The sequence below is a fragment of the Camelus bactrianus genome, chromosome 10 (genome assembly GCF_048773025.1).
Source record: "Camelus bactrianus isolate YW-2024 breed Bactrian camel chromosome 10, ASM4877302v1, whole genome shotgun sequence".
In the NCBI taxonomy this organism is placed as follows: Eukaryota; Metazoa; Chordata; class Mammalia; order Artiodactyla; family Camelidae; genus Camelus; species Camelus bactrianus.
The window spans coordinates 46,463,243-46,478,157 of NC_133548.1; the positions used below are offsets into that span (position 1 = coordinate 46,463,243).

The following is a 14,915-nucleotide window of genomic DNA, read 5'->3' on the forward strand; positions in this document are numbered from 1 at the left end:
TTTAAATGAATTAAAAAAAAGCGGACCCAAAAGGGTTGACAGAGGTGGTACCCACTCCAAAAATCGATGTCCACAAGTTTTCAATTCATCTGCTACAGATTTATCATAAGAGCTCCTCATTTGTATAAAGTCCCCATTTTTGAAACACAACCTAGTAGACAAAACAGTCAGTCAACCAGTATTTACTAAGTGCCTACAATTTTGAAATAACTTTGTTTTAACAGAGGCATTAGAGTCGACTCAAAACTTGTTCGTACTTGTCCCATATCATGGTTCTCTGTTAAAAGTATATTTTGCTCTTGTTTTTTCAACCTGATTAAACCTTTTCCCGAAGCAGGGCTGTCTCCTCTCATAATTAATTTCAGAGAATCAAAGGGCTGGCACAAAGGAAGTACTCAGCAAGTCTAACGGGGAATAACCGTTGAGGAAGAACACAAGTCCCTGGCTCTTCCCGGTCCCCACCCGGCCAGAAGCTGTCTCGGCCACCCTACTCTTCCCATCTCGGGGAAGGCCAGGTAGTCTGGATCCCAAATTCCTCTGAGGCTACTCCTGGGGCAAACGGTAACACATCCCCTCCTCTACGAAGGGCAGACTCCGTGGAGATGTCTGTGTCTGAGTCTAACGTTCTTCACCCACAAGAGATCAGAAAGCAGGTAGGTGCCCGTGTAAGGTGCACGGCCCCTGCTTTCCTACCTCCCTACGTGAGTAGGGCAGTTCCCCAAGCCTTTCAAATAACGTCTGTTGTTAGCCGTGGGTCCGAACCTTGACCTCATCAACTGAGTCACTGTGAGTAAGTCCGCGAACCTTTCCTGGGCCTCAGTTTCTTCATAACCCCTACGTCAGAGGCTCGCGGTGAGGAATAAAATACTGAGTGGAAGGTGCTTGGCGCGCACTGGAACTACTCGATAAAGGGGAGCTATTCTTTAGAAATGAGGCCGGACGGCAGAGCCGAGGGGCGCAGACCTAAGGCCGGAGCGGGGTTGGAGGCCGACTGACGGAAGAACAGGAGCTTGACAGGGCGGGAAGCCGCGGCGGGCAGCGCGGGAAGCGGCGGAGGCGGGCGGGCGCGGCTAACTGCTCGAGAGGCCGCAGCCCGCGCGTCCTCACCCGCCACCCCTTCCCGGCCTCTCACCTCTCTTGATCACATGCATCGCAGCTAGTGGCTGAGGCGCTGAGGGATGAGAGACGCGGCTGCAGCTCTGAGGGGCCGGCGGGATCGAGGAGGTGGCAGAGAGCGAAGGTCGGGCTCCAGGGATTGCTCAGATGCAGGCCCAGAAAGCACGTCCCTCCACAGAGCAGGGAGGAGCAATCCGAATCCCCTTCCCGCTCCCGCCAGGCGCGACGCAAAAGCCGCCCGACGAAGCTCGAATGACGTTACGCGACGCTGCCAGCGCCGCGGCCGGTGGGCAGGACTAGCCTAGCAGATAGTCGGCCTCTCTTCGCAGCCACCATGTTGAGTGTGGGCAGAGACCGGAGACAACGCCTCTCTCCCTACCCGACCCCACCCCCGGCCACACTGTGTGGACACGCCTGGCGGGAACGCCGCTTTCCCGCCGCCATGTTGAATGTGGGCAAGGCCGAATCTGGGGCCCTGCGGCGGCACGTAGCACGCAGAGCCCGCCAGGGCTGGCTCCGCCCCTCTTGCCTGCACGCCTCGCCGAGGTCAAGGCGGTTGGAGAATTTTTTTAAATAACAAAACCCCAAACCATCCACTTTTTCTTCATTGTCTTGACGACTTACATTATGATAACCCGAGACTGCTGTCCGATGTGGGCTCTAGCCTGAGATCCGTACCCGGAGGCAGCCGGGAGCCCTAAGATCCTTAGGTCGGCCGGAAACCTTGCACTCAATCGTGTTGGATAGAGCCTTGTTAGGCCCAAGGGCGTTTGGATTTTATCCTAACAGAAATGGGAGCCCTGGCGGAATTTTGAGCAGGGCAGTGCTATGACCCATTTGCTTTTAGAATTAGCCAATGGGTAGTGCCAGAGACAGGTAAGCAATAAGGCCCTGTGAAGGTAGAATAGGCAGCACTTGGTGACGGAACGTGGGGAGTAAGAATAGATGAGACATGCCTCACAAGACTGATGTAGAAGCTTCTGATTTGGGCTAGGCAAAGTGGTTTTTATGAAATCTCATTTGGCATCCCCTCCCTAAAACTCTGCATTTGTTCCTTACTGCCCTCCACGTGGCCCCAAGCTTCCTGTGAAGTACAGCAGTACCTTGAAGATATTGGCAGTGTGGTTCCAGACCATTGCAATATAGTGAATATCACAATAAAGCAGATCTTACGAATTTTTTTGTTTCCTGATGCATGTAAGAGTTACATTTACACCATACTGTAGCCTGTAGGTGTGCAATAGCATTATGCCTAAACAAATAATATACATACTTTAATAAATACTTTATTGCTAAAAAACGTTAACCACCATCTGAGCCTTCAGCAAGTCATAATCTTTTTGCTAGTGGAGGATTTGAAATATTGCAAGGATTGCCAAAATGTGACACAGGGACATGAAGTGAAAAAATGCTGTTGGAAAAATGGCATTGATAAGACATACTCGCCACAAATCTTCAATTTGTAAAAAACAATATTTGCAAAGTGCAATAAAACTATGTATGCCCATAATTCTAAAAGTCATAGGTGAAGCTGCAGGATAGACATGGTCAGGATGGCCTACTGCTAGGGTTGCCAGATTTAGCAAATAAAAATGTGTCCCAAACATTGCATGGGACATAATTATACTAAAAAAAAGTTATTTATCTGAAACTCAATTTTAACTGGGCATCCTGTATTTCATCTGGTAACCCTACCCAGAGAGCTTTTAGGTATCTGTATTAGTTTCATTTTCCCTTGGCAGGGAAGAAATGTCTCTTCTTCAGTCTATCATCTATGCCACAAAGAGCACAGAGAACACAATGTGAGTCAGTCAAAGCAGGCAGAGGTTAAAATCTCCTACATGCTTTATTGGACTTCAAAGAGTCTTATGAAATAACACAGAAAAACCCATGTGAGGGTGTCCAGGGGGTACAAAGCAGTCTCGCACCCTCCTAAGACCAGCCCCAGGTGCCCCTACCCCAGGCTCAAAATAGGATCCCAGAGTAAAGATATGGCAGGGAGTGGGGCAGAGGGAAAATACCTTTACAGCCATAGCAAAAATAGGTAAGAGAGAGAGTTGTCTAGAGGATGGGGAGGGTGGGGGGAAGTGGTCACACAGCCGCCTTGACCTACACCATCTTCCTGAGCCACCCCCTTCCCTAAACCGGCTGTGTCCTTTCTGAGCCTCTGGCCCAGGCTATACAGTAATATGAAAATGGGGTCTGACGAGGGGAGTATGTGGTGCAGGCACTTGGGAAATTCAGGAGATTTCATTTTTCAATTTTAAACTGTCTTTTAGTTCAAATGCAACAACATCCTGCCCAACAGCTCCAGGGCTCCATTAGAGCCCTGTATCATGGCTGAGGCTCCCAAGGCCAGGGGAGCAGACTGTCCTGAGCCTAGGAGTATTGATGCTTGGGGAGCATTTGGGCAGCACCTCTTATAGACAAACCCTCCTGCAGTGTGAGGGAGCAGGGAGAAGAGAGAGGCAGGTGTGGGTGAGAGAAGAGAGAAAAGGTGACTGCTTTATGGCCCACGTCTCTGGCATCTACTCATCCCCCAACTAAGAGAAGTCTCTCTTGAGCTATCCCCTAGCCTGGCCTCTCTTCAAAACTCTAGTGGCTCGTTCTCTGGCAACTGGTTTCATTCCCCCATGGACCCCTGGAGGCCTGAGTGACCTCCAGGCCGAGGTTCCCTCTGGCCCACCACACTCCCAGAGAACAAACCTCAAATATTAGGTCCTAGGCCCCAGTCTGGGGCAAACAGAACCATCGTCAGTGGGGTGGAACAGATCTGAGGCACAGGTGTCAGTAGTTACTCCTCCTATCTTCCCCCCCACAACTGCTAGGGGAAGTTGGGGAGTGGTGGGAAGGAGAAGCCTGAAAGCACGAGACAGAGAGAAACAAGAAACCAAACCTCAAAACTGGGACAGCAGAGACAGAAGCTGGACCCCAGAGGTGGAGCTGGGAGTTGAGGGGACAGCAACTAAGACATGCACTGAAGTGGAGAGCAAGTGACAGCAGCAGCCCCTGGTTGGGAGGGAGGCAGGGCAGGCAGGCCATGATGGTCAGTTAATAAATAATGTTGAAGAGCCCAAGGGTACGGGGGACAGGTATGTACAGTGCCCAATCCCTGGGGCCAGCCCCTCCCATGCCCCTCTCTGGAGGCCAGGTATGGAAGGAAGGGAAGGGGAGGCAGAAGACCAGGGAAGGACAAGCTGTCCTGCCACTGCCACCCTCATCCTGCCTATTTCTTAAGAGGCTTCTTAAAGATTTTGAGGGGAAACTTCTTCCGGCCTGGGCTGGAGTCTGTCTCCTCACCAATGGAGCCATTATCCTCCTCAGCCGCGGCCTTCTTGCCAGCCAGGTGGGGAATGCGTGTATTTCGGCTAGCCTGCAGGGCTCGGCTGTCCCCAGCTGGAGATGGTGTGTCTGGGTCTGGGGAACTGGGGCTGTGAGAACGGGAAGAATCCAAAGTTGGAGAACCACTAGGTGGGGCCAAGGAGCTCAGCTCCATCAGGCTGTGGGCCTTGTCCAGCCCATGGTTCAGCGCCAGTAGTGCCTTCTTGGCCAGAGCCGGGCTGTCAGGCAGTTTCTCCACCAGAGAGCCAGGGTGGACCCCCTCCATCAGCCGGTGGCTGCCATTGGAAGTCATGGCATTGAGAGCCTCATCCGCAGCACGGACCATCTGAGGAGGCTTGGGGGCCAGACGCAGGCGGTCACTCGTGTGGAGGGAGGACTCCGAATCGGAATGGGTCAAATCCCTGTAAGACAGGCCAGAGGAAGAAAAGGACACAAAGAGGATAGGAGGGCAGGAGGGGAAGTTGAAGAGGAGAGAGGGACCCCGTGAGAAAACAAGAACAGGGTAGAAAAATGGGGGTGGAGGGATAAAACAAGGTGAAGAGGCAGGTAGGAAAGAGGGAAGAATGAGAAACAGAAGGAAGTTGAGGAAGCCGTGAGCCCAGGATAAGAGAGGAGGCAGGAGGAGGGAGTAAGGATAGATTGGAGAAGAGACAAGGAGAAAAGAGTAAAATTGGAGAGGAAGAAAAGTGAAAGGAGAGCAGGTAGAAAGAAGAAGGACCAAGGGGAGAAACAAAAAGAAAAAGAAAGAGGGAAAAGTGATGGATAGAGTAGAGACAGACAACAAGAAGCAAAAACAAATGTCATTATACCATCATCTGTCTGTCAAAGGGCTTTCTAATGCCTGAGCCCCACCCCTGATGAATGGCCAGGCCCTAAACTGGTACAACCATAGACTTCAATGCCACAGACATCCTCCTCATCTCTGCTTCCCATAGCTGACTAGTTTTCTTAGGACTCAACCCTAAGGTAACACAGAACCCACATATTCCTTGGAGTCACCATTTTCCATGCCTTCCTCCCCCACTTACTCCTGCCACACCCCGGGACACACCCAGTCTGGGCCAGGCCCCAAGGAACAAGGCACATGCAGTAAGTGGGCCTAACCCAGGCTGCGGAGAAGGTTAGAACAGCCTTGCAAACAATCCCTCAGCCACCCCCAAAAGGCCAAGATGCTGCCCCTTCCAACCTTATCTCAGGATTCAGAGGGGGTCACAAAGAAATTTTTCAGAGTTCAAACCAAAGTCAGCTGGCAGCAGGAAGCCTGGGGTCTTTTTCAGAGCTCTGCTGACAGGGAGAACATAGGGAGGTGTAGAAAGGCAGGACATTGGCCTTTAAGGGGCAGTGGTTCAGAAGAACTGCACACCAGAAGTCCTAAGGTCTATTTCAACCTCCATCTCTGCCTGAGACTTGCTGTGTGACCTTGGACAAGTCATCTAATATTGCTGGTCCTCAATTTTGGCCAAATGAGTACCAGTTCAATTATCCTGCAAGACTGTTTGGAGGCTCAATATGTTGGCAAAGCACCTGGAATAGCAGAAAGTATTGTGGGAATGAAGATGATGAGGCCAGTCACAAGAGGCTTCTTTGCAAGGCTGAGTTATATGGGGACATGGCACTGCACACTGGACATGCGTGCACAGAGGCTAGTCCAGGACTGACCCTTTAAGGGGCTGGCTATTCCTAAGAAAACCATGAAACTAATGCTGAATGCCACCTCTCCTTCCCCTACAGGTGGAAAGGTAGATATGGGAACCCCCTGGCATCCTTTAATCCTCCTTCCACTTTCTCAGAGGTCTGAGAACCCACAGCAGAGGCAGAGGAGAGGGCTGAGGGAAATGTTTAAACATCCAATTTAGAAAACCAAAAGGAAAGGGTCATGAGTGCGAGAGGGGAGCACAGCAGGACCTGGAAAGATGGAGGCTGTGGGAGGGCACCAGGCTCTGAAAACAGGCAAAAGCAGAAGGTTGGCTCATAGCTATTGTAGATTTAATTTTCAGTAGGAAACAATTAACTAAGCAGCCACTCGGGGCCAGTCCCCTCCTGGAGACAGGGGACAGCAGAGAATAATCCCAGCTCCTACTCCCATTCCAAATACTGTTTCAGCCACCTGCTCTAGTGTTTACCAATATTCTGTGTCATATTTGGTTTCATATTTCTGATGGTGTCCTTGCTTCTATCTAAATGTGTCCTTGTTTCTCTAAGTCCCAAGATGGTCCTCTCTATAGCCTGCCTTTTCCACACACATATGAACCACTGAGCAAGGTACCAAAGTTCTGGGTTGCAACCACACTAGGACAAGGGGCCCTCTAGGCTGAGGAGACGAGGATCCCAGGAGCCTATATTTCTAATGCCAAGGAAGGAAAGAGGGGTCAAAAGGTTGGGGCCCACTCAGACTCACTCCTCCTGGCCCACTGTCCCATTTGGTAATGATTTCCATCCCTCCATGTCTCCATCATCAACTAAAAGCTGGGACTCCCAAAGCAAGAAAAGAACCTGGGAGGAAGTCTGGGTAGATGTAGGAGGGAAAAGTCCCACTGAGGCAAGTTCACCTTCCCTCCCTGAACCTTTGAGATAATTCATAGGCTGGGGTGTCCCTCCCCAAATGCTGGGCTGCCTTGGGCTCCCACCCCAAGCTACTAACCTTACTAGAGAGCCTGTTTGCCTTTAGAGATGATCCTCTGATGCATGGTGCAAAAGAAAATTAAGTAGTGAACAGGCCAGGCAGATTCAGGAATCTCCCCACCCTCCCTCCCCACTGCCCTCAGCTTGGGCCTTGAAGCATGAGATTCATAGCATCCTCTAGTGCCCCCAATACAATTCAGTTCTCTCCATCTGTATTGGGAAAGGCAATCTCCCTGCCTAGGCTTTTGGATGAAAATGAGGATGGGAATGAAGATGAGCAGCTCTGTGATACCACGAGTAAAGGCTGTCCTTTTGTGAAAGAAAAAGGAACAGACCTCAAGGATACCTACCCAGAGGTTTGAGGGGTAGGGCTAGAGAGACTGGTATCCAGAGTGAGGCAGGACCAAAAGGAAGCCACAGGGTATGCAGGCTGCAGCCCAGAGACCAGGACTGGGCTGTGGTCATAACATCAGAGAGAAGAGGTCTTTCCAGAGGAAAAGGACTTTCTGAGGGTCTTCTAAGCTTGCCTCAAGCAAGTTGAAGGCTACTATCTCTGACCCTAGCCAGACCAGGCTGTGGAAGAAAGCTTTTCACCAGTTCTCATACAGTTCACTTACTGAGACCTTGTAGAAGGATAATAATATCCAACAGAGTGTCCTGAAATGGAAAGCCAAGTTCTAGTCTGTGTTCTGCTTCTAATTAGCTTTGGGACCTGGGGAAAATTACTTAACCTTTCAGAACCTTAACCTCCTACTCTGAACATGAGTATTTTAATGTCTGCCTGACCTATAAACTTTGCTTGTCCAAAACCCCTAATGTGCTTCCCCTCTTCTGAAGAGTAATTCCATGAAGGGTACTACATCCATTCAGTCACCCAAGCTAGAAATCCGGGCGTCATTCTAGACTCCTTCTCCTCCACTCTTCACAGCCAGTTACCAAATTAATCCTCTCCTTTACATCCCAAGACCCCGTTACCTCCCCTAATGGCCTACTGCAATAACTTCCAAGTTAGTCTCCCCATTCTTTCCTTTATACATGCCTAAATAACACTAAAATGTTATTTCTAAAATGTAAATCTGACCAATTCACTTTCTTTTAGAAACCCTTTCGCAGTTTTCCATCTCCTAAAGGGTAATGGCCAAAGTCCCAAGCCTTTCAGAGCCCTTCATCATTCCAGCCTCATCTACTACACCTTCCCACCAACACATAGCCAATGTTTGAACCACAACATATCAGGTACTCTTGAACCTCCTTGCCTGTGCATATTCCTCTGCCTAGAATGCACTTTCTCCTTTTCCTACACACAGGGTGTTAGTACAAATGTCATCCCTTTTGTGAAGCATTCCACCCAAGTTCACACTGTTAGTCACTGCCTCTTCAACACCCCCATAGCACTTATCAATTTGTTTCATAATTATTTATGTACCTCTCCCAGACCAGACTGTAATTCTTGATGGCTGGGATTGTATCTTATCATCTGTGAATTCCCATGCCCAGCAGAGCCTGGCAGAGAGTATCAATAAATGTTTGTTGAAGGAGTAAAGGAAGAAAGGACTCCACTAGGATAATGGATGGGAAAGTTTAGGCCAAAGTGCTATAGGACTGTGAGGGAGGGGGGCTGTTACTCATTTTTAGAGTCAGCAAACCCTAAACAGAGAAGGGAAGAGAGGTGTGGGGAGTCAGACTGACCTTAAGGAGGAGTCCCACACTGGGAAAGGACAGGACAAGGAGATGGTAGACCACTGCACACCCCCCACAGCTGACCAAGCAGCAGCCAGCAGGCAATGGCCAAGGTAAAGGCAGCAGAGAGGTAAGGAAGGGAAGAAAGAAAAGAGAAGAGAGACAGCTGATACCCCAAGCTCTCTGAATGCCAAGGCATCACAGCGGTGCTGTCAGAAGCGGGTAGGTCAGGGTAGGGCTCCATCTGGAGGAAATAGGAAGTGCTGTGGTGGTAATAAACAGGGTGGACATGGACGGTGGTGATGGAGGTGGTGGTGGTGGCGGCAGTGGTGGTGGTGGTAGTAGAGGAGCAGGAAGAAGAAGCAGAGGCATATGGAGCGCTGGTCCCGAGGCCTTCAGAACTGAAAGACTGTCCAGACGAAAGGCTGCGCATTCGCTGCAGAGATACCCGGCTTGTCAAGAAGTGGCCAGCCTCGCCCTCTACCAACCTCTGAGATCCCAGGCCATGCTGTGGCTCCGTCAGGCGCTGCCGGACACTGCTCTGCAGGCTGGGGGCTGCAAGGAGAGTGAAGAAAGTGTGAGGAAGGGCCAGCCTACTTTGGGCTGGCAGGCAAGCAGGTTTGCCCATGGAGAAATGCTCGCTGGAGACCACTCTGGGCCTTTGGTGCCCAATCTACAGAACGGGGTACCTCCTCCCCCAAACCTCCCACCAGGGGCCCTAAAAGGAAGGGGGAGTTGAAAATGAGGTGCCCAGGTCAGTTTTAGTGGCAATTCCAATGGAAGGAGACCTAGGGCAAACATTACTATAAAAGGAGATGGCAAGGCAGTTAGTGGGAGGACACAGGCAGGACAGGGTAAGATAGGGGTTTGGGACAAGGTCCGGGAGAGCACTAAGAACCAGCCTTTTTAGAAAGCCAAACTCAGGAAATAATTCACAATTTAGACAAGGATTTATATATAAACATATTCATCACATCATTGTTAATAGTTGTATGAAAGTAAACATAAAGGTGAAACACTGGGGAATTGGTAATACATCCAGTTGCCGGAAGGTTATACAGCTTTTAAAAATGCTGCTTATGAAAATATTTTTAGAACATAGAAAAATGTCTATTATAACACTCAGGGAAAACAAAAGGATACAAAATTACATGTAAAAGAAACACCTTGAGCTATGGAATACAAAAGACAAGAGTTTAAAACCAGGCCTTTCTATTTCTAGCTGTGACCTTGAGCAACTTACTTCCCTATTTAAATTCCCAGTTTATAAAATCCTGCAGGGTTGTCATGAGGCTGCAAGATAATGTTTTAAATGTATCTGACACAGTCCACGGCACTCAATAAATGGCAGTGGTTATCATTATTTTAGCCACATTAAAAACTTACTTAAAAATTCACAGAGACAAAAAACTGAAAGAGAAAGTGCTCAAATATGGTGGAATTACTGGTGCCTTTTTAATGCTCATATTTACTCTTTTTACTTTCTAAACTTCCTCTAATAAGCGTATACCCAACAAAGAACCAGATCTTGGATTAATGCTCCAAACCAGGCTCTTGGAAGATGATGACCGCCATGCCCAGAGGAGGGGCATGTGGGTACCAGGTAACTTAGGAATGTGATAGAGCATCCCTCTTGGGCCTCCTCCCAGCTCCAGCTGAAAACAGAATGCACACCTCTGTTTTCTCTCCTCTATCCTGATAGATGGGCCTCCCTGCCTTCTCCTTAAAGATGAGAGAAAGGGCCAGGTCACAAGGATGGCAGAAGCCTTGGAAGGGCCATTAGGGAGAGAGCACAGTTCCATGGTGATGGAGAGCTGGGGAGGCAGGGCTTCTATGGCTGGTGGCTTTCAAGGCCTGAAAAGGAGGCTGAAGAGGAAGAGGAATCATGGAATAAGGAAGGGGAAAGGGAGAAAGAAGGGGGAAACAAAGAAAGAGAAAAGAGGAGGAAGATCCTTCCTTCCCTCTTTGCATCTCAGCCCAGCTAGAAGAAGGGCCACCAGGACATCTTTATCTGTCTAGCTGAGCTGAAAAGAGAAACCTAAGGCTTCCATCACCATGGCTGTTCTCTCTCCAGCCCTCAGCTGAGCAGGCTGATTCTTCTCACCCCCGAACCCTTCCCTCATGTTAGTAGGGACAGTGGTGCAGGAATAGTGGGCACAGGCAGGGGAGTGAGGCAGGCAGGAGAAGGGGCCCATGGGGTAGGAGTGATAGTTTAGTCCCAAAAGTCAGAAAAACAAAGGCCCCAAAGGGGCTCCTCAAACCCGGGTATTTCCAGAGGGACTGATCATCCGAGCCGACGGATGTTGAGCAGAGAGAGCGGTCACTGAACCTACGCCCCATCAGCCAGGCAGCATCTAGGGTCCAACAGCCAGGCCAAAAGGAGAAGAGAATCTGATTTACAGAGGGCTTCACCCTGCCCCTCAATGGGACAAGGGAAGGGCCGGGGGCAAGGGGTGGGTGTCTCAGAGCTAGTGAAGGTCCCTCCCAACCCAGAGAACATAGGAGACTTTAGATCAACATGTCAGGATCAAGCTCTGCCCGCTGGTGATCCTAACCTTGTTGGGCCTTTGACTAAAGTCCTGCAAGATATCAGACCAGGGAATGAAGAGGCTTGGCCAGAGGCAAATTATCACTGAAGAAATTTACAAATAAATCCTGTCTGGAGCTGGAAGCCAGCCTGATTAAAGAATCTGGCTTTCTGAAAGTGAGCCCCTAATCCAGCCCAGCTTTCTGCCACCCCCTCTGCATTCATGGGATATGGACCCAGACAACAGCTTTCCCATACAGGTCTATTCTGTTTATCTAAAATTGCCTCTGATCCAGAGAAAAATTCAACTGTGTCAGTAAGGGGTATGTCCCTCCCTTCACTGAAGAACTCCCACAGAGTGTTGTCTCTTTTGACTCTGCTCTACTCGGCTCTTGCCAATCACAGAGGAGAAAAAGGGGAGGGAAGACCCAGGACAGAGGGTGGGGAGGGCCAAGAGGGCAGGTGGAAACCCGGACATCCTTGTGCAGGAGATCCCTCCTGGACAAGAAAGTCTTTCTGACTTGGAGGATTTAAGGCTGCATCACTGTAATGGACTATTGCTCCATGAAACCTCACACAAAAAAGCAAAAAGAAAGACACACATTGTAAAATGACTATAACTCAATTTAAAAATGTTAAAAATAAATAAATAAATAAATAATTGAAAAGAAAGAGACATCATTCCATTCATCTACTTTAGCAATTAAGAATAATAAATATAAAATGAAAACAAATAAAAGCAATAAGTAGTCAAAATGAATGCCATTTTTATATTATGAACCACTAAAGGAGATTATTTTTATAAAGGTAGATAGGAAGGGAAAAAAGGAGAATAAAGGGATTAAAAAAACACAAAGAGTGAAGGGAGACACACTTAACACAATAGACCCAGAGGGCAGGCAGAGCATATAGCAAGGAAAAACAACCAAAAGGACAACTATAAGGGAGTATCCTGATGCAAATTCTGCTTTATTAACCAAGGTCCTGAGTTGAACCACCTTCCTTGGTTTCTGCCTCATATGTTGCTTAAGCACAGAAGAGGCCAACTTCTCAATCTGCACATCAAAGGCTCTTTCCCTCGTCCCCACCCAAGAGGTCACCTACACTGCATGGACAAGGGTGACACAATCTCCTCATCCATGTCATCCACGTCGTCGGTCATGATGAAGTGGGCAGGGTTGGGGCGCGTACTACCCATCCAGCTGGGGTCTATGTTGAGAGCAGCCACCAGTGAGTGGATGCCAGGATTATTGACAATCTGGAAGCCACAGAGGATCTCAATTTGCTGCCAGCGGTGCAGGCGCTCCCGCAGTGCTGCTGTCACCTCGCTCAGAGCTTGCCTGAAGACAGATGAAAGAAAATGGCAGCCATGGGCTAGGTGTGAGTCCCATGAGAAATGAGGCCTCTTCTCAGAGGAACAAGTTGGGAGGATATGTGTAAATAAGAAACACAACTAAATCAGAAAATTAAGAGCAAGGTGGGAGATAGCTAGGGCTGGGGCAGGAGACCAGAGCTGAACCTCTACCAGTGAAGAAATAGAATTGAGGATGGAGGCCCTGGACACCCTCAAACTCTGAGGATGGGATGGACAGCGCCAGAGCTGGGCAACAGGTGCTACTTACTTAGCCGTTAAGATTTTGTGATCCACATCATCCAGGGAAGAGCTGTGGGCCACGTGGAAGGTGCCAAAGAGTGTGTTTCTCTTCTTTTTTATCTTCTCAGCCTGCAAAGATGAGGCCCTCAGCTTAAAAAGAGCAGGGATTAGAGGTTGGAAAAATGAGAAATGCTTTTCTATGGCTGGGTCCCCCTTCTCCTAGCACAGCTTAGGCTGCACAAGAAGGAAGAGAAGAAGGGAAAGGGAAAAGGAAGGCAAGGGGAGAGAAAAGAGTAGGGGTAGAGAGAAAATGGAGACAATGAGAGAAGCAAAGGGACCCCCTGACAGTACCCTGGCCCCAGGAGGAGTCTGTCCCCATGGCAGGCTGGGGCCGGCAGATACTTCCCTCTACCTGCCTCTACTTGCTTCATCTTTCCCAGAAGGCAGGTAGGAATAGCCCCACACCCTCATTCCCTCCTCCAGAAGCTTGAGGACATTATTAGGAAAAGAAACTGAACCCAACACCAGGATGTCACTTTGTCCAACAGGAAGGACAGCGAGAGGCGGAGAGGAGGAAGAAGGGCAGGGAAAAGAGAGGGGGAAGGAGGAGAGGAGAAGGCAGCAGGAGGGCAGGTCTCACCCCCTCCTTGGCCACCAGCAGCTGCTTCTCGGCATTTTGCTTCTTGATGTTGTAGTACTGCACCTCCACTTCGTGTGTCAGCTGCAGCCACTTCTGAAGGGCCTCTGGCGCATACCAGGAGCTGTGTGATTCCAGCTCCTTCTCTGCTTTCCTCAAGGCCTCCCGGACCTGCGCAGCCAAGAGGATGTGAGGCCACTTCCTACTACCAAGACCCTCTCCAATGCCTCTGTATGATACTTCAGGGTTCTTTCTGCTATCTCATGTGAGCTTTACAACTCTCCCAGGAGGGGAAAAAGGGCAAGGATTATTCTCTGTATTTTATATACAAGAAAGCAAGCTCAGAGAAGGAAAGTAACCTACTCAAGGTCACAGTCAGTAGTGTCAACCAGAACCCAGATGGAGATATTTTTTTGCTGCCAGACTAGAACATTCTTTTTTCCCTCATTAGCTGCCTCTCCTGGTCATACAGCCAATCTAAGCAATTTTCCCTGCTCTCTGGAGGTACAGGTCATCTCAATGAATCATCATATTTCTGAGAGTTGGGGTCTGTGCTTGGACTCAACTCATCACAATGTGGCAGGAAAAGCACTTGGTTGGGAATCTGGAAATCTAGTCTGGTCCCTGGTCTATCACTTGACTGGCTGTGTGACCCCATGTGCTTCCTATAGCAGATCTCAATTTAGTGTAAAGAAAGGCTTTCTCCCATGCAAATCCAAACTGTAAGTGAAGGGGTGATCTCAGGAGAGAGGTAAGCTCCCCATTATGGGAGGTATGAAAAGAGCTCATGTAAAGAGCTTAAAAATGATTGCTACTCTAGAGGGTGATTGGCCTGAATGCCCTCCAAAGTCTCTGCTAGCCCAGAGACTTTGTTTATGACTCTCCCATTCAGCAGGACAGGTAGGCTGTGAAGAGCACTCTACAAGGCAAGAAGACGACAAGCAAGCTTACACCAAACATGGGCATTGCCAACAAGGGCTGAGATACAGAAGGACCAATGTGTAAGCAGACATTTCCTCACTGATTTCTCAGCAAGGAGCATATAATGAAGCAGCCACAAAGCACCTAAACATCAAAGGTCTGAAGTATATACAGAATCCACTATATACACTGGATTCCTTGCTATCTCATCCAGTCAAGTGATCCTCAACTCCCCCATCAGGACACTGACTTTCAGCTGGTCAGAATCAAAGAGAAAAGAAATTGAGAGCAGTCTCGTCCCAACTTCAGGCAATGGGGAAGTATCCCATAGCAGGCCTGAGGTCCTCCCCTCAGCCTAAGATGAACTGGGAGGGCCTTGGCTAAGGACTGAACACCTTCATTCCTCTGAGAGCCTATGAGAGGATCAAGACTCATTTGGGTTTGTTCCTTGAAAAAGAAACTATAAAATGACCCAC

At 49.1% G+C, this 14,915-nt stretch overlaps 2 protein-coding genes across 5 annotated transcripts in view; both read right to left on the reverse strand.

Moving 5' to 3' along the window:
- RRM1 (ribonucleotide reductase catalytic subunit M1) overlaps positions 1-1,527 on the reverse strand; it is a 34,395-nt gene extending 32,868 nt beyond the window's left edge. The window contains exon 1 of the mRNA XM_010973039.3: positions 1,133-1,527. Within this exon, the coding sequence (XP_010971341.2) occupies positions 1,133-1,151 (19 nt within the window). The 5' untranslated portion in view covers positions 1,152-1,527. The remainder of the gene's footprint in view (positions 1-1,132) is intronic.
- Positions 1,528-2,943: 1,416 nt separating this feature from the next.
- Positions 2,944-14,915, reverse strand: part of STIM1 (stromal interaction molecule 1) — a 169,835-nt gene continuing 157,863 nt past the window's right edge. For 2 of the 4 annotated variants that reach the window (XM_074372510.1, XM_074372511.1), the window contains 5 exons: positions 13,522-13,689; positions 12,910-13,010; positions 12,392-12,627; positions 8,934-9,315; positions 2,944-4,859 (listed from right to left, as the gene is read on the reverse strand). In XM_074372510.1, the coding sequence (XP_074228611.1) occupies positions 4,343-4,859; positions 8,934-9,315; positions 12,392-12,627; positions 12,910-13,010; positions 13,522-13,689 (1,404 nt within the window). In that variant the 3' untranslated portion in view covers positions 2,944-4,342. Of the gene's footprint in view, positions 4,860-8,933; positions 9,316-11,021; positions 11,115-12,391; positions 12,628-12,909; positions 13,011-13,521; positions 13,690-14,915 lie in introns of all 4 variants that reach the window. The other 2 variants (XM_074372512.1, XM_074372513.1) reach the window with 2 other exon arrangements.